General features: G+C 42.0%; 1 protein-coding gene across 1 annotated transcript in view; it reads left to right on the top strand.

Moving 5' to 3' along the window:
• GPR158 (G protein-coupled receptor 158) overlaps nucleotides 1-26,426 on the top strand; it is a 344,765-nt gene that overhangs the window by 26,357 nt on the left and 291,982 nt on the right. The window contains exon 2 of the mRNA XM_062211168.1: nucleotides 11,576-11,681. Within this exon, the coding sequence (XP_062067152.1) occupies nucleotides 11,576-11,681 (106 nt within the window). The remainder of the gene's footprint in view (nucleotides 1-11,575; nucleotides 11,682-26,426) is intronic.

Raw genomic sequence — 26,426 nt, 5'->3', positions numbered from 1 at the left:
TCCTTCTTTGATGGCTTTCTACTGGGATCTCACACTCTTTCATTTAGGTGTTTTTTGTTTGTTTGTTTTTTGCCAGAGTGTCTTGGCTTTCCATGCCTAAAATACTCTCATGGGCTCTACAGCCAGATCTGAATGCCTTAAGGGCTGATTCTGAGGCCAGAGTGCTGTTTACGACATCTGCATTCTATGGGTCTGCTGTGTATCCCGCCTCCCATGCTGGATCTTTCTCTCCCTTTTTGATTCTATCAGTTAGTATTAGCAGACACTTGTCTTGTTTGTGTGATCCCTTTGACTCTTAGACCTATCAATGTGATCCATTGTGAACTGAGATTGATCACTTGGACTACTGAGATGGCATTGGTACATGCCACCTTGATGGGTTTGTATTGGAATCCCCTGGTACATTCTAACTCCACCATTTGGGGCAAGTCCAATTGAGCATGTCCTAAATTGTACATCTCCTCCCTCTCTTATTCCCACTCTTATATTTAACAGGGATCACTTTTCAGTTAAAATTTAAACACCTAAGAATAATTGTGTGTTAATTACAGAGTTCAACCACTAGTACTAGAACAACCACAACCACAACAACAACAGCAACAACAAATACTAAAATGGATAAAGTGTTACATTGTACATCAACAGTCAGGGCAAGGGCTGATCAAGTCACTGTTTCTCATAGTGTCCATTTCACTTCAACAGGTGTCCCGTTTGGTGTTCAGTTAGTTGTCGCCGATCAGGGAGAACATATGATATTTGTCCCTTTGGGACTGGCTTAATTCACTCAGCATGATGTTTTCCAGATTCCTCCATCTTGATGCAAATGACTGGATTTCATTGTTTTTGACTGCTGTATAGTATTCTTTTTTTTTCATTTCTTTTTTTTTAAATTAAACTTTTATTTAATGAATATAAATTTCCAAAGTACAGCTTATGGGTTACAATGGCTTCCCCCTCCCAAAACTTCCCTCCCACCCGCAACCCTCCCCTTTCCCGCTCCCTCTCCCCTTTCAATCACATCATGATTCATTTTCAATTCTCTTTATATACAGAAGATCAGTTTAGTATATATTAGGTAACGATTTCAACAGTTTGCCGCCATATAGCAACACATAGTGAAAAAAAAATACTGTTGGAGTACTAGTTATAGCATTAAATAAGAGTGTACAGCACATTAAAGACAGATATCCTACATAATATTTAAAAAAAATTAATTAATTTTCTATGCCATTTCCAATTTAACACCAGGGTTTTTTTTTTTTTTCATTTCCAATTATCTTTATATACAGAAGATCGATTCAGTATATAATTAGTAAAGATCACATCAGTTTGTACCCACGCAGAAACACAAAGTGTAAAAATACTGTTTCAGTACTAGTTATACCATCACTGCACATTAGATAACACATTAAGGACAGATCCCACATGGGATGTAAGTACACAGTGACTCCTGTTGCTGACTTAACAATTTGACACTCCTGTTCATGGCGTCAGTAATCTCCCTAGGCTCTAGTCATGAGTTGCCAGGGCTATGGAAGCCTTTAGAGTTCGCTGACTTTGATCTTATTCCAATACGGTCATAGTCAAAGTGGAAGTTCTCCCTTCAGAGAAAGGTACTTCCTTCTTTGATGGCCCCGTTCTTTCCACTGGAATCTCACTCACAGAGATCTTTCATTTAGGTCTTCTTCTTTTTTTTTCTTTTCCATGGTGTCTTGGCTTTCCATGCCTACAATACTCTCATGGGCTCTTCAGCCAGATCCGAATGCCTTAAGGGCTGATTCTGAGGCCACAGTGTTGTTTAGGATGCCTGCCATTCTATGAGTCTGCTGTGTATCCCATTTCCCATGTTGGATCTTTCTCTCCCTTTTTGATTCTATCAGTTAGTATTAGCAGACACTTGTCTTGTTTGTGTGATCCCTTTGATTCGTAGACCTATCAGAGCCATCGGTTGTGAACTGAAATTAATCACTTGGACTAGTGAGATGGCATTGGTACATGCCACCTTGATGGGATTGTATTGGAATCCCCTGGTACATTTCTAACTCCATCATTTGCGGCAAGTCAGATTGTGCGTGTCCCAAATTGTACATCTCCTCCCTCTCTTATTCCCACTCTTATATTTAACAGGGATCACTTTTCAGTTAAAATTTAAACACCTAAGAATAATTGTGTGTTAATTACAGAGTTCAACCACTAGTACTAGAACAACCACAACAACAACAACAACAACAAATACTAAAAAGGATAAAGTATTACATTGTACATCTAGAGCCAGGACAAGAGCTGATCAGGTCATAGTTTCTTATAGTATCCATTTCACCTCCACAGGTTTCCCCTTTGGTGCTCAGTTGTCGCCGATCAGGGAAAACAAATGAAATTTGTCTCTTTGGAACTGGCTTAATTCACTCAGCATGATGTTTTCCAGATTCCTCCATCTTGATGCAAATGACTGGGTTTCATTGTTTTTGACTGCTGTATAGTATTCTATGGAGTACATGTCCCATAATTTCTTTATCCAGTCTACTGTTGATGGGCATTTGGGTTGGTTCCAGGTCTTAGCTATTGTGAATTGAGCTGCAATAAACATTAATGTGCAGATGGCTTTTTTATTAGCCAAATTAATTTCCTTTGGGTAAATTCCAAGGAGTGGGATGGCTGGGTTGTATGGTAGGGTTATGTTCAGGTTTCTGAGGAATCTCCAGACTGACTTCCATAGTGGCTTAACCAGTTTGCATTCCCACCAACAGTGGGTTAGTGTCCCTTTTTCCCCACATCCTCTTCAGAATCTGTTGTTGGTAGATTTCTGAATGTGAGCCATTCTAACTGGGGTGAGGAGAAACCTCATTGTGATTTTGATTTGCATTTCCTTGATTGCTAGTGATCTTGAACATTTTTTCATGTGTCTGTTGGCCATTTGGATTTCCTCTTTTGAAAAATAATCTATTGAGATCCTTGGCCCACCTCTTAAGTGGGTTGTTTGTTTTGATGTTGTGGAGTTTCTTGATTTCTTTGCAGATTCTGGTTATCAACCCTTTATCTGTTGTGTAGTTTGCAAATATTTTTTCACATTCTGTCAGTTGCCTCTTCACTCTCCTGACTGTTTCTTTTGCAGTATAGAAACTTCTCAATTTGATGCAATCCCAATAGTTAATTTTGGCTTTGACTGCCTGAGCCTCCAGGGTCTTTTCTAGGAAGTCTTTGCTGGTACCTATATCTTGCAGGGTTTCTCCAATGCTCTCTAATAATTTGATGGTGTCAGGTCATAGATTTAAGTCTTTAATCCATGTTGAGTGAATTTTTGTGTAAGGTGAAAGGTAGGGGTCTTGCTTCATGATTCTGCACGTAGAAATCCAATTTTCCCAGCATCATTTATTAAATAGACTGTCCTTACACCAGGGATTGGTTTTAGATCCTTTATCAAATATAAGTTGGCTGTAGATGTTTGGATTGATTTCTGGTGTTTCTATTCTGTTCCATTGGTCTATCCATCTGTTTCTGTACCAGTACCATGCTGTTTTGATAACAACTGCCCTGTAGTATGTCCTGAAATCTGGTATTGTGATGCCTCCGGCTTTGTTTTTGTTGTACAAGATTGCTTTAGCTATTCAAGGTCTCCTGTGTCTCCATATGAATTTCAGCATCATTTTTTTCTAGATCTGAGAAGAAGGTCTTTGGTATTTTGATTGGTATTGCATTGAATCTATAAATTACTTTTAGGAGAATGGACATTTTGATGATATTGATTCTTCCAATCCATGAGCATGGAAGATTTTTCCATTTTTTGATATCCTCTTCTATTTCTTTCTGTAAGGTTTTGTAGTTTTCATCATAGAGATCTTTAACATCCTTGGTTAAGTTTATTCCAAGGTATTTGATTGTTTTTGTAGCTATTGTGAATGGGATTGATCTTAGAAGTTCTTCCTCAGCCATGGCATTGCCTGTGTATACAAAGGCTGTTGATTTTTGTGCATTGGTTTTATATGCTGCTACTTTGCCAAACTCTTCTATGAGTTCCAGTAATCTCTTAGTAGAGTTCTTTGGATCCCCTAAATAAAGAGTCATATCATCTGCAAAGAGGGATAGTTTGAGTTCTTCCTTCCCAATATTTATCCCTTTAATTTCTTTTTCTTGCCTAATAGTTCTGGCTAAAACTTCCAGAACTATATTGAATAGCAGTGGTGAGAGTGGGCATCCCTGTCTGGTACCAGATCTCAGTGGAAATGCTTCTAACTTTTCCCCATTCAATAGGATGCTGGCCACAGGTTTTTCATAAATTGCTTTGATTGTATTGAGGAATGTTCCTTCCATACCCAGTTTGCTTAGAGTTTTCATCTTGAAAGGGTGTTGTATTTTACCAAATGCTTTCTCTGTGTCTTTTGAGATAATCATATGGTTTTTCTTCTGCAGTCTGTTAATGTGGTGTAGCACGTTGATTTGTGAACGTTGAACCATCCCTGCATACCAGGGATAAATCCCACTTGGTCTGGGTGGATGATCTTTCTGATGTGTTGTTGCATTCTATTGGCCAGAATTTTATTGAGGATTTTTGCATCTATGTTCATCAGGGAAATTGGTCTGTAATTCTCTTTCAATGTTGCATCTTTTTTGGGCTTAGGAATTAAGGTGATGCTGGCTTCATAAAAAGAATTTGGGAGGATTCCCTCTTTTTGATTGTTCTGAATAGTTTGAGAAGAATTGTAGTTAGTTCTTTAAATGTCTGGTAGAATTCAGCGGTGAATCCATCTGGTCCTGGGCTTTTCTTTGTTGGGAGGGCCTTTATTACTATTTCAATTTCTGTCCCAGTTATGGGTCTGTTTAGGTTTTCTATGTCTTGCTGGTTCAAGTTAGGTAGGTTGCATGTGTCCAGGAATCCATCCATTTCTGATAGATTTCCCTGTTTGCTGGCATACAACTCTTTGTAGTAATTTCTGATGACTCTTTTTATTTCTGTAGTGTCTGTTGTTACGTTTCCTTTTTCATCTCTGATTTTATTGATTTGGGTCTTTTCTCTTCTTTTTTTAGTTAGTTGGGCCAATGGGGTGTCAATTTTATTTTTTCAAAAAACCAGCTCCTCGTTTGGCTGATTTTTTGTAATTTTTTTTTTTGGATTCAATCCTGTTGATTTCTTCTCTGATTTTAATTATTTCTCTTCTCCTACTAGATTTGGGTCTGGTTTGCTGCAGATTTTCTAGATCCTTGAGATGAATTGAAAGCTCATTTATTTGGTGCCTTTCCAATTTCTTGATGTAGGCACCTATTGATATAAACTTTTCTCTTAACACTACTTTTGCTGTATCTGATAAGTTTTGGTATGTTGTGCTGTTATCCTCATTTACTTCCAGAAAATTTTTGATTTCTCTTTTGATTTCTTCTATGACCCATTGTTCATTCAGGAGCATGTTATTCAGTCTCCATGTGTTTGCATGTGCTCTAGGGATTCCCAAGTTGCTAATTTCCAACTTCATTCCTTTATGGTCTGAGAAGCTGCATGGTATGATTCTAATTCTTTTGAATTTGCTGAGACTTGCTTTATGGCCTAGTATGTGGTCAATCCTAGAGAAGGTTCCATGTACTGCTGAGGAGAATGTAAAGTCCTTAGATGTAGGATGAAATGTTCTGTAGATATCTGTTAGATCCATTTGGGCTATAGTGTCATTTAAATCTACTGTCTCCTTGTTGGTCTTCTGTCCTGTTGATCTGTCTATTTCTGAGAGTGGAGTATTGAAGTCCCCCAGTACTATTGTATTGGAGTCTAAGTCTCCCTTTAAGTCCCTTAACAAATCTTTTAAATAAACCGGTGCCCTGCAATTAGGTGCATATACATTGATAATTGTTATATCTTCCTGTTGAATGGATCCATTAATCATTATATAGTGCCCCTCTTTGTCTCTCCTAACAGTTTTTGTGGTAAAGTTTATGTTGTCTGATATTAAGATGGCTACGCCCGCTCCTTTTTCATTTCTGTTGGCATACTATATGTTTTTCCAGCCTCTCACTTTCAGTCTGTATGTATCTTTGTTGGAAAGATGTGTTTCTTGTAAGCAGCAAATAGATGGGTTTTGTTCCTTAACCCAATCAGCCAATCTGTGTCTTTTAATTGGACAGTTCAGGCCATTAACGTTCAATGTGACTATTGATAGGTAGTAAATTTGCCCTGCCATTTGCCAAAGATATTTTCTAATATATGCTTTGAATTCCCTGTGATTTTTTGCTGTGAGGTTTCCTTCCTTTACCTTCCTTCATATTGATGACCATGTTTCTGTGTTTCTGTGTGTAACACATCTTTAAGCATCTTTTGCAGGGCTGGACGAGTGGTGACAAATTCTTTCAATTTCTGTTTGCTGTGAAAGGTCTTTATTTCACCTTCATTCACAAATGAGAGCTTTGCAGGATATAATATTCTGGGCTGGCAGTTTTTCTCTCTTAGTACCTGGGCTGTATCTCGCCATTCCCTCCTTGCCTGTAGGGTTTCTGAAGATAAGTCTGCTGTGAGTCTAATTGGAGATCCTCTGAGAGTAATCTGACGTTTCTCTCTTGCACATTTTAGAATCTTTTCTTTATGTTTCACTGAGGTGAGTTTGATTATAATGTGTCGTGGTGAGGATCTCTTTTGGTCATGTTTACTAGGGGTTCTATGAGCTTCCTGAACTAGGATGTCTCTGTCCTTCTCCAAACCCGGGAAGTTCTCTGCAAGTATCTCACTAAAAAGGCCTTCTAATCCTTTCTCTCTCTCCATGCCTTCAGGAACTCCTAGAACCCTATGTTGGGTTTTTTAATAGTATCCTGTAGATTCCCAACAATATTTTTTAGATTTCTAATTTCCTCTTCTTTTTTTTTTTTTTGGTTTGACTGTATAGTTTCCTGTGCTCTGTCTTCTAAGTCTGATATTCTCTCTTCTGTTTCACTGACTCTGTTTTTAAGGCTCTCTAGTGTGTTTGTCATTTGATCTACTGAGTTCTTCATTTCATTTTGATTTCTCTTCACTATCACACTTTCCTGTTCTACTAGTTTCTGCATTTCATTTTGATTCCTCCTTAAGATTTGATTTTCTCGAAGGAGATTTTCTATCCTCTCCAGTAAGGAATTCCGTACCTCAAGCATTTGTTTTTGAAAACTTCTAATTGTTCTTATCATAAATTTTTTGAAATCCATATCTTGCATTTCCTCCATCTCATCATTTTCATAATCTTGGTTTGGGGTGTCTTGTTCATTTGGGGGTGTCATAATGTCTTCCTTGTTCTTGTTTCCTTGATTTCTGCGTTTGTTGCTTGGCATTGTGGAGATGTCTTTGGATTTTTCTGCCCTCTCGCTGTGGTGTTTTTTCTTGTTATACTATGACTGTATTAAGTGGACTGTCTGCTTTTGATGGAGCTTTAGAGGCTTGAGATGGGTGTGGCCTGAGAGCTCTCTTTGGTTCCTCAGGGTTAAGGATGTGCCAAAGGTGACACTCCCAGGTTAGGTGTGGTAAATCTCTCTCTCTCTCTTTCTTTCTTTTTTTTTTTTTTTTGATTCAAAAGGGAAGCAATTCCACACAGCTCTGGTGTGTTGATTCTGCCTCTGGTGTCCCGAATTGTGGGCTCCCACGCTCTCCACATAGGTCCACTGTGAATCACTAGTTCCAGCAGAGTTTCCTCTGCTGTTTCTTCCCCTACTCTTCCTTGAACCTGCAGTATCTCCACTTTTATTTAACTGTCTCTTCCCAGGCTATCAGTGTGCTCCCTTCCTATTCCGCCATCTTGCCGCTCTCCAGATTCCCTGTTTCTGAGGTCAGTTCTGTCCAGCAAAGGGGCCCTGAGGGAATTGGGGTCCCCAAGGGAGCTGGAAGGGACCCCGGGGTGACTGGGTCCCCGAGGGAGCTGGGAGGGACGCCGGGGTAACTGGGGTCCCCTGGGAGCTGCAAGGCTCTGGACTAGGCTCTGTGGTGAGTAGGGTGGACGAGGAACACCTGACCTCATTATCGCTCACAACTGTGGAGGGGGAGAGACCTGCGTATTGTGATTAGTCTGCTGCTTGAAGGCGCTCTCGGGGTGAGGTATTCAAGAGATTATACCAAACCGGAGTGGCCAGCAGTGGTCCTGTGGGATGCTTTATGATGCTGGTGGTTCAGTGTGTGAATAGCAACTGCTATTATTTTCATTTTATTTGCAAGGCAGAGAGAAAGAGAGGTGATATCTTCCATCTTCCATCCACTTCCCAAATGCTATAACAGTGAGAACTGGGCCAGGATGAAGCCAGGTACCCAGAAATCGCTCTGGGTCTCCCACGTGCGTGGCAGGGCTCTCAGTACTTGGGTCATCATCTGTCTTAGCAAGAAGGTGCGTGGAGCTCTGGATTCAACCAGACTCTCTGATATGGGATATGCGTGGTCCAGCTGTGCTCTTAATTGCTGTGGGAAACACAGGCCCTGTATTTATGCTTTGAATAGTATGTTGAGTTAGGAATCTCACCTTAGGGAAGCTTATTCTGATCCCTCTTTGAACAGTTTTTTTTTAAAAGATTTATTTTATTTATTTGAAAGAGTTACAGAGAGAGGGAGAGACAGAGAGAAGGTCCTCCATCCGCTGGTTCAGTCCCCAGATGGCTGCAATGGCTGGAGCTACACTGATCCAAAGCCAGGAGCCAGGAGCTTCCTCTGGGCCTCCCACGAAGGTGCAGGGGCCCAAGGTCTTGGGCCATCTTCTGCTGCTCTCCCAGGCTGTAGCAGAGAGCTGGACTGGAAGTGGAACAGCCAGGATTAGAACCGGCGCCCATATGGGATGATGGCACTTCAGGCCAGGGCTTTAACCCATTGCACCACAGCATGGGCCCCTCTTTGAGTAGTTTTAACCTGTCCTCCTGCTTTAACCCCCGTTACCTGCTTGAAGTTTTTTCTTTTTTCCATTGTACTTTTGTTGCAGCCTAGAGTATTATTTACTTCTTTACCATAGCCGTTATCTGTGTATCCCACGTATACTTCAGTTCCATGAACGAAGCTGTTTTCCTCCTGCTTACTAATGCATTTCAAAGGCCAAGAACAATCCTGGTTTCTAGTAGACATTCAGTAAATATTTATAGGATGAATATGTTATTTTTCAGAATATAAAGCAGACGCACAAGCAGACTTTCATAATTAGCATGACTTGTGTGGAACGTAGTTCTGTTGAACGTCCCGGTAGGAAGGGCAATCAACAAATCAACATTTCAGTGAATCATCCCTATGTTACCCCAAATGACAGCTTTCCACAGTCCCTGGGTTAGCATTCATTATCCATTAAACACTTTTACACTCCCTTAAATATCTTATGCCTCTTCATAGTCCTTGAGGACAAGGCCCCTGTGGTTTGCCTCTGTATCCCCCACAGCACATCCTATGGTGAGGGGCACCCATGGGGCAATGAGTATCTACTGAAGGAACAAAGGAGTAAGTTGGATTAAGGCACTAAGTCCTTAGGAATCCAGTTATCTGCCACAGAAGGTTTGTTTAATGGCATTAGGGCTCCGGACTCTAGTATTATGCAAAGGAGGGTCTGGCATTCAAAAGGATTTACCTGTTTTCTGTGCTAATTTTGGGGTTTCCATCTCAATGATTGTATGAAAAGTTAAACATTCTGAGTTATCTAGGTAAACAACTGGCAGAAGGGGCGCCTGTCTTAGTGTTTATTTTTGTGTCTGTTTTGGACATGTAAGGATTAGGTAATGCAGTACTTTGTCACAATTAAGAAAAGAACAGCGGCAGACTAAAAGGCTAAGTGATTTATTCACTGCAAATGAAGCCACTCCACCGGTGTGAGATTTCACATTAGTTCAAAATAAGAAAAGTTACCGGAGAAACGAGCTGCCTGGTATGGTAAAATAAAACTAACATTCCTCTTTGGAGAGGTGACTTAGTTTTGCCAAGGTGTAATGATTGTTTTATAAAAAAGACTAATTAATTAATTCATTTGAAGAGAGTGATAGAGGAGAGAGATCTTCCATCCACTGCTTCACTCTGCAGATGGGTACATTGGCTGGGGCAGATCTAGGCAGAAACCAGAAGCCAGGAGCACTTTCCATGGCTCCCACGTGGGTGCAGGGGCCCAAGGACTTGGGCCATCTTCCACTGCTTTCCCAGGCACACTAGCAGGGGGCTGGATCTGAAGCTGAGTGGCTGGATCTCGCTGGGGCTGGTGTTCCAATTTGGGATGCTAGCTCTGCAGGCTGCAGCTTAGCTCACTGTGCCACAACACTGGCCCTTCATTCGTTTTCTTAAGCATTTTAAATGTAATTTTTGTTAGCTTTGTCATTTTGTTTGAATTTATTTGGTAATTTTGGAGGAGTAATTTTTAGCTATAAGAACTATGAAGTAAGGGGCCGGTGCTGTGGCGCAGCAGCTTAATGCCCTGGCCTGAAGCACCAGCAGCCCAAATGGGTGCCGGTTCCTGTCCCGGCTGCTCCACTTCTGATCCAGCTCTCTGCTATGGCCTGGGATAGCAGTAGAAGATGGCCCAAGTCCTTGGGCCCCTGAACCCATGTGAGAGACCTGGAGGAAGCTCCTGGCTCCTGACTTCGGATCGGCGCAGCTCCAGACATTTTGGGAGTGAACCAGCGGATGGAAGACCTCTCTCTGTGTCTCTACCCCTTTCTGTAACACTGTCTTTCAAATAAGTAAAATAAATCTTTTTTAAAAAAAGAACTATGAAATAAGGGTTTGAGTGTATTTTATGTATTTAAGTAATATTGTAATGAAAATAGTTTGAGAGCGTGGGACCTTGGGCTCAGGGCCCATGACACATTGTTTCAGGAGAGTCCCAGGGCCGGTTCAGTGTGGGACAGGTGTTTCTGGAGCTGCTGCTACTAGAGATGAATAGAAGGGAGGGATCTTGGGAAAATGCAGAGCGGCTGGTCAGAGAAAATGGAGGAGTTTTAGACAAAGTTAGTCTCCTTCAGTTTGGCTTTTGGCTGTGACTTTCTGGGTTCTCTTTCCTAATGACTCTTCTCAAATGGCCATGTGAAATGCAGTGTTTTGATTTTTAGACAAAAACAACAACCACAAAACCTCCCATCATTTTTGCAGGTGATGCACACCTTGTGCTTGGTGTGGAACACCGAGAGGGCTAGGGAGCTGTCTAATAAAGTGACTGTCCTAGGTCAGAGGAGAGAGATGCTCATTCTCTGATACCGTCATCTCTCCTCAGCTCCCCAGGAGCCCCCTCTCGGGCCCTGCAATGGGAAATACAAGTGGGAAAAAATCAGATGACGGTTTGTTTTTTATTTAGCAGGTGATATTTCAGAATTCACGTTTTCTCCCATGTCAGAGCCATATTGTCTAGAGTTTAACCAACAAATATTTATAGAGCACCTATTGTGTGCCAGACATTACATGAGGAGCTGAAGACGGTGAATGATACAGAGTTTCTGCTTTTGGGACTTACCTAAAACAAACTGGTTTTATCCTATTGTGTGTTTTCATTTGCTATATTCTAGTTGAATGTGAGTGGGCAATTTGAAAAGTGCAGTACATTCTTTATGCAGGTTGGTCTCATTTCCAGCATAGATGACAGAGTTAGCTATCGGAAAGGTTCAGATTAATTTGTTCTTTACCGCTCTCCATTTCTAGGGGTGTCATGAAAATTGACATAAATCTTCAGAAAGTGGACATCGACCAGTGTTCAAGTGATGGCTGGTTTTCAGGAACTCACAAATGCCACCTTAACAATTCTGAGGTAAGAACGCGAAAGTAAGAACCTTTGAAATCGGGAGCTCAGCAGATTCTTGAATTTGTCACATTTGTGTGGGTAAATGAACAAAAGGTGTCTTCCTGGGGGGAGACATCTATGCAGGTCTCAGAGCTGCCAAAGAACTGACAGAGGAGCAGAAAACAAAATCCATGCAACTGCTCATGTGGGACCTAAGAGAAGACCGAAGCTAAAATTATGTCTGAAGTCTGCCGTTAGTTATAGGCTGACCCCGTTCTTTAAAACGGACTGGACATTTAAAATAACCATGAAGGGAGAAAGCTGTCCCAGGAGGGTCAGCCACATCATGCATGTTCTCAGGAGTGTGGAGCTTGTTGAGACGTTAGTGGTGTTCGTTCAGATCCATGGCTGTCTGCGAGACATGTGGAGACGGTGCGGCAGGGAGAACTTGAAGACCCCAAGACTGGGGCCTGGGAAGGGTTCGCGTATGTGTGTTTTCCCAGCGTTCAGTTCCTCTCCATGCTTGATTCAAGGTCTCTGGTTGGTAAGGAGCCACTGGAGAGATGATGGTTCTGGAAATAAGGCTGCCACTTGTCCTCTGTATTTTCAGAGAAGAGGGAAGTCCTCCTAATGATTGGGTTTTCAGTATTCCATCTCTGAGGTCCCACTAGATGAGTGCCGTTGTGCGTTAGGTGTCCAGTTAAGTTCCTGGTCTTAGATACTTGGTTTCTGTGAAAATAAAAGCGATGTCACCATAACAGAGATATGGAGAGAGTCTGCCACCATGGAGCTGGGAGGTCATTAAGGGGATACGGCTAGGCACGTGTCGAGCTGCCGCCTGGAACCTGGACTTCTGGTCACTTGCACCCTTGACTGCTGTCACCTGGAATGACGGAATGACTGTGTCCAGAGACTCCCGATGCGTGGCAGAAGGTTTTTGGACCCTTGTTTGATGGACATTTTAACTTCATCCACATCTGTTTGTTTCTCTGAGCGATCAGGTAGCCCCGGTGACACACCCCTGCTCCTTCTCTAGTTCGGAAATTTCCCGTAAGGGAATTTTTACCGGCTCGCAGTAGGTCAGCCAGCACTTCTAGCCTGCGTACGCCCCCACTCCCTGTATCTCCTTCCCAGCGCTCATTCAGGTGTCTCTTGAGCTACAGCTCATATAAACCCCAAATAAAGTTCTCATAGCTTTGTAGTAGCTGAGCTTGAGCTGACCCTCGCCAGCCCAACGTGGATTCCATGAATTTTTGAGGAAATTCAGCTGGATTTATTTAACACAGAGGGAATGTTCCCACAAACATAGCAGTCTACATCTTTCATTTGAATGCTTGCTGTTTGTGAAAAGCGGTGATACATGGAGCACATAGTGTGAGTTTAAGGTGAGAGATTTAAAATCACAAGGAAGTTTAACAAAAGACACTTATCTGTGCCATTAAACAAAAATGTACACAGATGTACGCAGGCATGTGTATACCTGTGTATGCAAACACTGCATGTTTACCATGTACGTACACTACCACACATACCCTGCCATACACAGTCCATGTGTCCCCACACTCCCATAACCCAAAATAACCCACACCCACCCACACCTCTACCTCCCCCTACACCCAGTATCCACCAGAGCATACCTCAGCCATCCTGCCCTTTAAATCTGTGACACCTCTTCACCATATCCCGTGACCCCTTCTCCCCACTTCCCTAATACCCCGGATGTATTCCCACACACCCTACCCCTTTGTATACCTCTACACAGGCAGCCTCCACAGCTGCCTGTCACTCTCCTCCCACTCAATGGAGACCTGGTGATGTATGTGTTTCTGTCTTGTTAACTCACAAAAGGTAAGATCCTGTTTTTTTCTTCCTTTTCCTGTTTGTTCTTTTGGTTCTGAACAATTCTGAGCCCACATTTCCCCTCAGATGGCTCTGGTATTTCTAAAGATGTGAAACTCATTCACTGAATTGGTGGATGTCTTCAGTGCAGTTATTATCTGTATGCCAAGGGCATGTGGCCACCTAGCGCTGGGTCTTAGCGGGAGTTGACTGACTTGGGCGTGGGTGTCTAGTTGTGGGTATTGATCTGTGTGTGCTCATTTCTGTAGAGCCTTGTTTGGATGGCACTCCCGGGGGGGCTCAATAAGCTGCCTGTCTGGGAGCTTCCCTGTGTGTTCCCATTGCTGCTTGGCTCATGATCTCAGAGAGGTTGTGTGTCCTGGTGTCACCTCGGACTGTTTGAATGAACCGTTATATTGCAAGAATCCCTTTCTCCTTCTGAAAGATCGGTTTCTCTATGTTGCATTAGGATATTAGTTTTCTATCTTTTTAAAGTTTCAAGGAAAATATTATCCTCTAGTCTGATTAACAAGGACAGGTTGAAATGTGTAACTTTGGGGATTATATAAAGAACATTATATTGATTGAATTCCTATTGGAAAAACATCCTGTGAGACACTGGACAGACAGTTCTGTGGATTTCACTAGAAAATGCAGAAAGAGGTTCAGTCTCCAAAGCGCCAGTTTTGACCTGGAGTCTGGATCTGTCCCACCTCCTTTCCTTGCTGAGGTGCGGGGGTTGGGGGTCGGGGATTTTGGTGTCCTGGACTGGGCTCTCCAGGCCTTGGTGGGGCTGTCTGCCCCCAGGGCTGTCATGGAGCTCTTCACAGTCGTGTTTCTGAGCTTCTCCAAGGTCCTGCAGTTGGCGCTGGTCACACAGGCACCTGCAACACTGTCAAACCACATCGCTAGACTGGTGACTAAGAAGAATCTTTCAGTTTCTTCCCTGTGTTGATATGAGCTGGAGATTTTTGCTGCTAGGGGAAAAAAATCAGAAAAATGTCTTGTTTGCAGCATTTCTTATCTGCTCTGGCTTTCCTTTGCTCTTTGTTACAAATCATCCGTTACCAACCAGGAAGTCCACTTTGTCAGTTGGTTTAGTCAAGGACGTATTTAAGGGACCTCTGACACATGTGGGGTCCTGTATTTAGGGATGTACATTTAGGGACATTGAGATACTCATCATGGTTTACAGTGGGGTTTATCTCCCCAGTGTTGAACATTCTTGTACTGTAGATAAAGGAGGAAGTTACAGGTTTCAAAGTTATAAGTGACACAGACTTTTCACTTTTAGGATTTTTCTAGCTTGTTAGCTCTTCAGCCTGCAGGGCTATGCTAAACAGAATAGTAGTTCTGATGGGGGGAATCATTCAGTGGTATGGGGCCAGTGATGAAAGTCGCAAGAGCGTTTTAGAAAGGCAGGGCGTGTTTATTGAAGAAAAGAACTTCTCACAGAGTTTAGATCTTCGTGATAAGCACCTACTAAGCATTTTTTGAGGAACAGGATAACTTCTGGATCAGTGCCATGAGCTGGATTGCTTTGGCTGTCTTTATCACTGGTCCAGAGCTCTGAGAAACAGGCTTCATCCTGTTTTCAGTCTCCATTTAAATCATTCTTGGCCCATTTTCATATAAATGTTCGTTTTGTGTACATAAAATTCTCTCCTACAGCATAGTTTATTAAAAACACTAAATGAATGGATAGCTTTGCTCTAAGGGTTAACTTTGGCTTTGTTTCTACTCTAAAAACTTTATATATTTTTTTAAAGATTTATTTTATTTATTTGAAAGACAGAGTTACAGAGAGAGGTAGAGACAGAGAGAGAGGTCTTCCCTCCATTGGTTCACTCCCCAGATGGCCGCAACAGCCGGAGCTGCACCTATCTGAAGCCAGGAGCCAGGAACTTCTTCCAGGTCTCCAACACAGGTGCAGGGACCCAAGGACTTGGGCCATCTTCCACTGCTATCCCAGGCCATAGCAGAGAGCTGGATGGGAAGAGGAGCAGCTGGGACTAGAACCAGCGCCCATGTGGGATGCCAGTGTTTCAGGCCAGGACTTTAACCCACTGCGCCACAGCGCCGGCCCCTCTACTCTAAAAACTTTAAAAACCATTATTTAAAGTAGAAAACATGAAGGCAGCGACTTTAAACTTTTTGGTTATATCCCTTTAGTAAAAATGCTTTAAGTGTCAACCCATAGTGGATAAATACATGCATTTAAAGTTACAGAGTCTATGCATCTTGTGTCATACTCTGATATGTTCTATATTTCATAAATTGGAAAACTGATACGATTGAGAGAAAGATGAAAAACATTTTAATATTAGTTATTTTGTAAAAAAACAATTATGTCTTTATTGAGAACCATGTAACTGATTCATACTTTGCAAGATTTTTAGCAAGAATATAAGAGTCTATTATGAGTAATCATTTCAGAACATCTTAGCCTAATACTCAGTAGTGCAGTGAGTCAGAGGTCTCTAAGTTCAGTTTATTTTTATACTTCGTGTCTGGCATTGTTGGAAAAGGTGCCTCACAAAGATACTGCAGTCCAAATTGAAGAAATAGGTTGTTGACTGTGTTTGATAAATTTTGATATTTGTTTTTCAGGTATATCTACCAGTTTTGCAAGGATTTTTACAGATCTACACTTAGTTTTTCATCTTACTTGATCTTAATTGGTCCTTGCAAACTAATTGGGAAATCCCCATTGTGGTATTTTAAAGTAATAGATTAAAAGCTCACTAAATCTCCTCTTGTGGACTATTTTAAAAACAGATTAGAGGGGCCGGCACCGTGGCTCACTTGGTTAATCCTCCGCGTGCGGCGCCGACATCCCATATGGGCACCGGGTTCTAGTCTTGGTTGCTCCTCTTCCAGTCCAGCTCTCTGCTGGGGCCCGGGGAAGGCAGTGAAGGATGGCCCAAGTGCTTGGGCCTTGCACCCGCATGGGAGACCAGGAGAAGCACCTGGCTCCTGGCTTCGGATTGGCAGTAGCTCTGGCCGTAGCGGCCATTTGGGGGGTGAACCAACGAAAGGAAGACCTTTCTCTCTCTCTCTCTCACTGACTATCTGTCAAATAAAAAAAAAATCTTAAAAAAAACAGATTACAAAAAAATTATTTACAAATTTAAACTGTAGATCTATGTGAATATTTGTAATTTTGGCAACAAAAACCATATAATACTGAAAACATTTTCAAAAATCTGTTTTCAAAATGCTTACTTCAAAAGATTTTCTCATGGATTGTTCAAATGTCACCTTTACTTTGAGGAATGACGTAGCATTTTTTTTTTATTAAATACCTGCTGCATATATACTATAGGTCACCACTTGTTATCACAGAATAGACCAGCAAATTTGGAGAATTCACCTTTGTAAAAGAACAAGGCGTAACAAACCTTTAAGCTCAGAAACAAGTACTTCTTTTTGACATAATCAGAAAATCTGTGTGGGAGGTTTGCTGGGTCACAGACCATCTCATTAATAAGAATGGTAAATATTTCACAGCTTAAAATAATCTACTCTAAATTCACCTAAATAACCAACTATAAATGATAATAAATTGAAGTTTGAAAGCAAATGGAGGGACCGGTCTTGTGGCATAGCGGATAAAGCCACTGCCTGCAGTGCAGGCATCCCATACAGGCGCTGGTTCTAGTCTTGGCTACTCCACTTCAGATCTAGCTCTCTGCTATAGCCTGGGAAAGCAGTAGAGCATGGCCCACGTCCTTGGGTCCTTGCACTTGTGTGGGAGACCCAGAAGCTCCTGGCTCCTGGCTTCAGATTGACACAGCTCTGACCATTGTGGCCATCTGGGAAGTGAACCAGTGGATGGAAGACCTTTCTCTCTCTCTCTCTGCCTTTGCCTCTCTCTATGTAACTATGCCTTTCAAATAAATAAATACCAAAAAAAAAAAAAAAAAAGAGTGAATGGAGGAACCACGTAGCCATTCTCAGTGTTTTAGTCCCAAAATTCCCAGTTTTTCTTCAGTATATCTCAGATGCCTTATCAGATTTGTGGTCCTGTGAAGCGTAGACTGATAGAGGGTGTTCATATTAACCCACATCTTAACTATCAGCAAAGCCTACATTAGTTCTTATTTTTTAAAATAGGAAAGTTAAATGTAGACAGAAGTTGTAGCATTTATTTTCTTTTTGCACACCAATTACCCTCTTGGATACTCACTTTGAAGACTACTTTCTGAGATGATCAGAGTCACTGGTCTATGCAGAGTCGCTGCAGTGGCTGTGTTGTTGACCATCAATGTCTTGATGTTGACCATCAAAGATAGATTTGTATGGCATGTACTGGCTGGGAGTCCATTTGTAACTTCTTGCTACTCCAGTAGATAAAAGTTAATGAATTTCCAAAGGCATGTTTTTTAAAATTTTTTATTTCATAAATGTGAATTTACAAAGTGCAACTTTTGTATTGTTGTGGCTCCCCGCCCCCCAACCTCCCTCCAACCCCATGGCCCTCCCCTCTCCCTCTCCCATCCCGCCCTTTATCGAGTTTCATTTTCAATTACCTTCATATACTGAAGATCAACTTAGTATATACTAAGCAAGGATTTCAACAGGCTGCATTCACACAACCGCACAAGGTATAGGGTATTGTTTGACTAGCAGTGTTTTTAGGTTTCATAGTAAAACACATTAAGGACAGAGATCCTACGTGGGGAGCATGTACCCAGTGACTCCCGTTGTTGATTTAACAATTGGCACTCTTATTTATGACGTCAGCAATCACCTGAGAGACTCTTGCCATGAGCTGTCTAGGCTATGGAAGCCCCTTGAGTTCACCGACTCTGAACTTGTTTAGTCAAGGCCGTATCACAGTGGGGGTTCTTTCCTCCCTTCAGAGAAAGGCGCCTCTCTCCTTGATGGCCTGTTCCAAAGGCATGTTTTTTAAAAGGTTAAAATGGTACAAAAAGATATCATTTAGCATATGAGAAGAGGAATTTAATATAAAGATTCAAAGAAAATGGGAATTAATCTTTCTCTTTGCAAAACCCTTTTCCATATGAAACATAGCCTACTAATTTGACCGACAGCAGGGTTTAAAGAACTTTTTTTACAAAACTGTCACTTAATTTAATATCTGATTTAGTGCAAATCGCCTCGAATTGGTTGTATATCCGTTCTCATCTTGCGGTTGCTTTCTCACCAACGCTCTTTCCTTGAGAAAATTTCTGTTTTACAAATATTACTGTTTACCAATTCTAGAACTGTGCTGTCCAATATGCTAGGCGTTAGCCACATGTGGCTTTTGAAATTTAAATCAATTAAAATTAAACACATTTACAAATTCCAGTCCCTGGCCTCACTAACCTGATTTCAAGTGTTTAATAGCCATGTGTTAACTAGTGGCTGCTGCACTGGACAGTGGAGTGATCGCTCTGCCTCTGTGATATGGTCTAGCTCATAGTGTAGTCAAGCTACACAGGTTTTTGAAAGCTTTCGAATCCCTAAATCCCCCTGTACAGTTGAATCAGTAACCGTGCTTTAAACTTACTGAGGGACATTTAAGGACAAACTTGAAGTAAAATGTGACTTATGCAGTCTTCTTATGATCTGATGTGTTAACTCAATTGAAAATAAATGAGAACCTTGCAAACCATTGTTAGTGCTGTTATTTCACACTGGAAACTCTAATAGTGTTCCAGTAAATGGAGAGACGACAGTACTGGTAATCATTTAGCTGTTTGAAATTCCATTGTAGTTGTTGGAAGACTTCTCTTTCCTCTCAAAACCAGTACATGTGTGGTGATTTGACATAGAGTCACACCCTTGTAGTAGACTAGAGGATGATGGTCAGGGGTTCAGTGGCGCCTAGTGCAGTGGTTGCCACTGTGGACCAATGGAGATGGCCCACTTGTTGGATGGCATCCCTATAATATACAGCCATCGATTTGGTTCCTGCCACTGGAATTGGTTAAAATATAAAATTTTTTTGTCTTTGTAGTACCAGCCTTTCAGATTCTTAAGCTGCTGTCAGCTACTTTCTAAGTCTTCTTTCTCTGGTTCAGTCGGCTATCCTTCCTTTCCCAGCCTTAGCCAAAAATGACCTTCCCACTGCTGTATGGAACCACATTTATTTCTGGAGTTGTGAAGCCCTAATTTGTATTTTGTCATGCAATCCTTAATTCTGAAATTAATAGAAACTGATTGTATTTTTCTGTTTTTATTTTTTTCTTGCTATACTCCCAAGAATGATTTGGGTGAGAGATTCTGGAGTTGTTCCAATACTAGCATTGGGAATCACTGTTCCAAACCGACTGTCTTAGGACACCTAATAAATCGGTGAAGGGAAACTTCTCTTTGGACTTCAGATGTTGCCAGTTACTGAACCAAGAGTTCACCAGTGACTGTCGCCATCTTGTGGTTGGGGAAAGAGAGAGAAACTGTGGTAGGAAACCCATTTCATGCTGTGTGGACACTGTCGGTGTTAGAACATCATATATGTTTCCTTGCATAGAGTCGCAGGCTTGTTTGTTGCATCCTGGCTAAACTCCAGGGCCCCGTTTGTAACACTGTCTTGTGCAACCTAGTTCTGACTTTAGTCCACTCATATCTACTGAGATGTACAAGGGTTCTCTGAGGCACATTTTAAAAGTTTGCTGAGCTATTATTCCTATATTAATTGTTATCATGATGATGATGAGTAAGATTCCTGGCTTGTTTTCCATGGGGCACCTTTTATACCAGATTGATTCATATTCATTGTTCCCATTTATGCTATGTATATTTATTACCACTTGCTATGGTTTTAGGGGTTGGGGATACTGCAGTGACCAAAGCAGAAGTCCATAATTTAAGAAAAATCATTTCATTCTAGAGAACCAGATAACTTAAAAATGTATCAGTTGACTAACTTTTCTAAATACTAAGTTTTCCAAGATTTCTAAAATTTTCATATATTAATGTTTGAGACTTAGCAATGAATAATCCCTAGCATGGAAGACAAATCTTCACATGTCTTCCGTAAGTGCAGAAATTTATCTCTTGGATTGGCAAATAAAAAAGAAAATGATTATACTCAGTGTTGGTGAGGATATTCTCATGCATTATTGGTAGTGATATAAATTGTTATTGAACTTTCTGGCAGTATGACAAAAATGTGTCGCTAATGAAAAGTGGATACTTCTGTGTTCCACTGGTTCTTTTTTTCTACTCCTATTTTAAATAAGCAAATCTTCAGAATTACCATCAACCTGTATTTATTAGACTACTCCTCACAGTGTTATATATTGTAGCAAAAGCTTGGAAACAACTCCAAGGGCACAACACTAAGGACTTGGTTCAGGAAATTGTGATGCATCTAAACACAGTAATGTTGCTGTTTGTAATGAATTCCGTTCTTCATTTATGACGTGGAATGATACCCAGGGCATGTTAAAGAAAAGAAGCAGGTTCTCCGGCATGGTTCAAGGACTGGTAAGAACTTGGAGACGTCGGGAACAGTGGTGAAATCTGTGAAATGCATTTAGTAGATGAGTAGCGGCTTGGGCAGAAGCAGACAACTCTTCATTTTGTCCTGCAAGCGAGCCCTTTGCAACTGGAGACGTGCAATGAATACCCCTGGGAACGTGTGTGCAGCGTGAATTGTGTAATCTGGCTCACAGCTTGTGCATGGAGGCTGGGTTGAAGGCAGGCGGGCACACGCAGCCTTTAAATGTTAGGAATGCCGCTGTCTAGATCTTGGGTGGAGTTGGGAGGCAGAGGATGGGGAGAGTCAGTCTGAAGAATCTCGAGGCTGTCTGTGAGGAAGTGGCAGGTTCATTGCTTTGTTCCTCTGTTCAGGGACTCCTTCCTCGTTTCTGGTTCGTGGTGAGGATCACTAATGCGAACAAAAATCCCAGAGCAGAGGTTCCAAGCCGGAAGTGAATGAATCACAGTGAAGACTGCGGATGGGTTTCACTTTTTTTCTGTCATTTCAGCTCAATAGATTTTATTAAAATTTTAAAAGAATAAAATGTTTTATTTATAGTAACACTAACAGTGTCCGCAGCTATGTGGTTTTGCTTGCTCTGGGTCAGGAATTGTCCCATGGCAGATACGTGTCTGAGGTGGTGGATAAGCCGCTTTGTCCTGACTCTTATGGTCATCGTGCCCTGGGTACTCTTGCCCGTGTTGAAATGCCGCATTGTACTCCAGAAACCTGTCCAGTCACCACGTGTCTATTAAAAATAACAATGTTTTAAAAATCGTTGCATGTGCTTTACATATGTAAGTTTAATCTTTATCATCTCCATTTTCCTGGTGAGGAAGCTCAGCCTAGAAAGGTTAAATACGTTCCCTGCAATCACACAATTTGTAGTTGTTCAAGATAGGTTTAGAATCCAGATTTATCTGATTCCAGAGTCTGTCTTTAAAGTTTTATTTGCTTTCATGTTCTTTGAAAAGAAGACATCCACACACACTGAGGGAGAGAGAGAGTGAGAGAGCGAGAGAGCTCTCGAGACAGATCTTCTATCTGCTCATTCACAGCCAGGTTGAGCCAGGCTGAAGCCAGGAGCTTGGACCTCAAGCTGAGTCTCCCATGTACGTGGCAGGGACTCAGACACCTGGGTCACCGTCTTTTCTTCCCAGGGTGCGTATCAGTAGGAAACTGGATTGGAAGTGGAAGTGGGATGGGAAGCAGGGCATTGTGATTTGAGATGCAGGCATCCCAAGCAGCGTCTGAACTCCTGTACCAAACACCTCCCCCACCCCCAGAGCCTGTGCTCTCACTCCTGTTGCATTTCTTGTTATTTTCTAGGACACATATAGCCAGATAGATTCATACATGATTATCAACCACGTGTAACTTTGGGAACTGAGTAGCAGAGAGTATGGGCTGTTGACCTGTGTCAGGTGTCACTTTGGAATACAGGCATTACATAAAGTAATGGCTGTGAAAATACAGCATCTCTCTCGGGGAGGGAACTATAGTTCCAATAGCTCCAGGTTTGTGTTTTGATCTAAGGCTGTACAATAGAGAAGTGACCGCAAGGGCTGATGTTAACTTCCAGGGAAGTAGTAGTAGTTTATCAAAGGTGTTTATCTGAGGCCCTGTGCTGGTGAGAACGTTCATCAGTTCTTTGTATACCAATGTAGGAGATGGATATCTAAGAATAACAAACCTATTGTCTGTTCAAATCAGAGGCTAGAAACAGAAAGACTTGCTGTGTTGGAGAGCAGCTCCGTGAGGATGAAAGTTACTGGAAATAAAGGAAAGGTCCTGGGTGTGGATCAAAGGGCCTGTCTCTTCAGGCCGAGAAGGATGCTGCGATCCAGCTAAAGCACACACGAGCAACAGCATCTGCGGGAAGTGTGGAAAGCTCCATCTGTGTCCCTGCACGCAGTGGCAAGCTCTCCAACACATCTGTTAGCAACGTTACATAAGGACCCCACGTTGCAGGTGTGTAGATGGTGGCAGGAAGAGCGTCTTCCCAGTGGAGGTGCTCTTGGTGCAATGTGTGGCTGTGACTTGGGGTAATAGGAATGTCCGGTTTGTAACAGAACCCAAGGAATAAGACCCATCCTCATGGGGAGAGATTGGTGAGGGCTGTGCACGTCGTCTTGGTTTGCACTACGGGAAGGGACCCAGGTGATTACAAATGAGAATGCAGGGCAGTAAAACAAAGGATTGCTGTTCACTTTGTACAGGGAAGCCAAGGGGATCCACTGCTTAGGACAACATTTAAGTCAACTTTAGACTCTAATGGTTGCTGAAGACAAATCTCTGAGGTCTAGGGATCAAAGTGAGGTCAAGGTTGAAGGCTGGAGGTATGCAGGTATGCAGGTGGATGTGACTAGGCTGGGGCAAAAGGGTTGACTCCCCGAGTGGGGATGGATTCAAAGAACCAGGCTTGCTTGATCTTTTCAGTTCGGTGAGAGAACCTTGGATGAAACAGGTGGTTAGAGAGCACATTTGGAACATGTAACTAAATTTATCATGGAGCCAATCAGGGAAACAAAACCCTACCTATTAAACCTTTGCTTTTGTCATCTTCACTGGCAGAAAAATTGCTACTTGTCCAATTTTAGATATGAGAAGCAGTCAGAATATACAGTAGGTGCCTGAGGGTGATTTTGGGGGGTTAAATATAACTTTGCATCATTAGCTTATGTGGGGAAAAAAATTCCATTATGACAGCAAATCAGATTTAATCCGGCACCCCCACCACCCTCCACAATTATATAAAGTGTGGTGGAAACTTGTCAAAGCTTCCAGGGAGAAACGAGGCTACTGATGCCTGGTGGGCCCCTTTTTGAGCACAGAGAAAAATCATGTTGCTTAGCTACGGCCCTTGGCTGATGTAGAAGGCTTTAAACTCCCTTTCTTCATAGTTATCTCTTCCCCCTAAGATGAAAATTCTCATTTTCCACTTTTTTGGAGGGGTCTCTTCCCCAGGTCATTTATGTGCACTCCTCCAGAATTTATTATTCCTTCTCACTCTATCATTGTTTTGCCCTCCTTAGGGCTTATAGATTGAGAAAGAACAAGTGGGTGACTGATGATACAAGCAGAACACCAAGTATTGAGTTAACTTGAAAAATGCTTTTGCCCTCTAAGTAATATACAAGTGTCTATAAAATGCACAAGGTTATTTGTATTTCAAAATATAAACGCACTTGTAGGTGTATGAAAATGTGCAGGGAAAAGTGAATGTAATCGATGAAACAGAAATGAGAGTAGGGCTGGAGTTGGAACAAAAGCCTTGGAAAACCATAGGACTGAGAGAGAAAATGAAGGACTGTAAACAGAATCATTAGCATCATGGTATGTGAAATAGGAAAGTAGTATGGGGGAGATGTGGGTGGTTGGGGTTTCCTTCAAAGGGATGAAGTGCCCAGCGGCTCCCAAGTTGCAGGAGACCCTTAAGAGGCTTTGGCTCATGTTCTGCCTCCAGAAAGGAGTTACTTGTGCAGTGCTGTAAATATGTGGGTATCCCCTGTATAGCTGCCCAGGCAGGAGAGGTGTCCCTGCTGATGCTTCGTGTCATCACCCCATAATTACTGTCATGAAGTGAAGCCAGGACCTGCTCTGACTACGTAATTCTTTCAGTGGATTTTGCTGTTGGCTTGACGGTGCAATCTGGTGGACGCATGCAAAAGCAGCCTTTCCCTGCTGGTGCTTACAATCCCAGGATCACAGGGGATTCTGTGGAGTTTATTTTATACACAGTAGGATAAGGGGTCTTTGTCTCTACTGGTCTTTGTCTCAAGTGTGGTCCTCAAGACCCTGTCAAGGAAAACGGAAGTTAAAACCATTTTCACAGTAATTCAGAGGCATTATTTGCTATTTTAAAAATGTATTTACTTATTTGAAAGGCAGAGTTACTGAGAGAGTGATCAAGTTCACTCCCCAAATGGCAAACATGGTTGGGGCTGGGCCAGGCTTCAGCCTGGAGCTTGGAGCTCCATTTAGGTCGCCCATGTGGATGACAGGGGCCCAAGCACTAGGGCCATCCCAGGCGTATTAGCAGGGAGCTGAATTGGAAGTGGAGCAGCTGCATTGTGAACCAGCGCCCCTATGGGGTGTTGGCATTTCACACAGTGTCTTCACCCACTGTGCCACAATGCCCTGCCCCCATTATTAGCTTTTTTGAACTCTTCTTTCTCTTATGAGTGTCCTGAGGTTACACAAAAAAGATTTATTTTATTTTTTTGAGAGGCAGTGTTACAGACAGAGAGAGGGAGAGACAGAGAAAGAGGTCTTCTATCCAGTGACTGGACAAGGGCCAGAGCTGGGCTGATCCGAAGCCAGGAGCCAGGAGCTTCTTCCAGATCTCCCACGTGGGTGCAGGCGTCCAAGAACTTGGGCTGTCTTCCACTGTTTTCCCAGGCCATTAGCAGAGAGCTGAATTGGAAGTGGAGCAGCCTGGGACTTGAACTGTCACCCATACGGGATGCCAACATTGCACGCAGAGGGTTATCCTACCACACCACAGCTCTGGCCCTTGTTATTTTCTTATGAAGTAAATATTTGTGAATTCTTTCAATCTTAATATCTCCAATGACAATATTAATTGGCATGACCCACATGAATCAAAGCCCTTTGGGATATCCGTAGTCTTATGATTGTAAAAGTAAAAGCCAGCATGTTGGAGGGGTCTGGGCTGGTGCACGTATCAGCCACTGTGTGATTTCTGTCCTGGGCTCCACTTCCTGTGTTCTGCGCTTTTTCTCTCTCAATATTCTGCTGATGGACAACTCACCTACTCCCCTCCGCCTTCTCTGTTGAGCAATTCCACCTCAGATCCCACTCAGCTCTCATCATGTCATCAAAGTTGGTGAGTGACACAAGGCCATCGTCAATTAAAATAGCAGTTTGTCTGAAACAAATTTCACGTACAAGTTTGTTATGTATTTTTAGTACAGTAGCTACATTGTAGATAAAATATGATTTTATTTATATAGTTTGAATGAAAAAACATACTCTCAGGATTTGTATTTTTACTTCCTTTAAAACAAAATGGATGGAAATGCCCAAGGATGAAATGTATTGTATTTCACTCTTCAAATATTTCATACTAGAATTTTAAATGGAAATTGAAAATTATTTGCATGCTATGGCATATAGATCTGCAGAGAATCATAAAGCTTCAAATTTGTATAAAGACCAATGTCCCTGTTAAGCTAATGCTTTTTTTTTAAGCTGATGCTTTTTATAATTCCAGTATTTAATTACCAAGTGAGATCACATATTCTGGTAATGTATCAAATTTTTCCTCTGAAGTTTTACCTGAAATTTTATGCCTGTCATTTGGTAAGCTGGACAGCAACTAGTAAATTTTTGTTTTTATTTAGCTGATTGTGAATTCAACCAGAATCATCTTTCTTGGGACAGATGAGCACTGTGTACACATGAGAATTGAAAGCCAATTTAGGGCCATGGCTCAACAGGCTAATCTCCCACCTTGCGGCACCGGTACACTGGGG

This window comes from Lepus europaeus, chromosome 14 (assembly GCF_033115175.1).
Source record: "Lepus europaeus isolate LE1 chromosome 14, mLepTim1.pri, whole genome shotgun sequence".
Taxonomy (NCBI): Eukaryota; Metazoa; Chordata; class Mammalia; order Lagomorpha; family Leporidae; genus Lepus; species Lepus europaeus.
The sequence above is the reverse complement of the archived record's forward strand: the minus strand, read 5'-3'. Positions and strand labels throughout refer to the sequence as shown.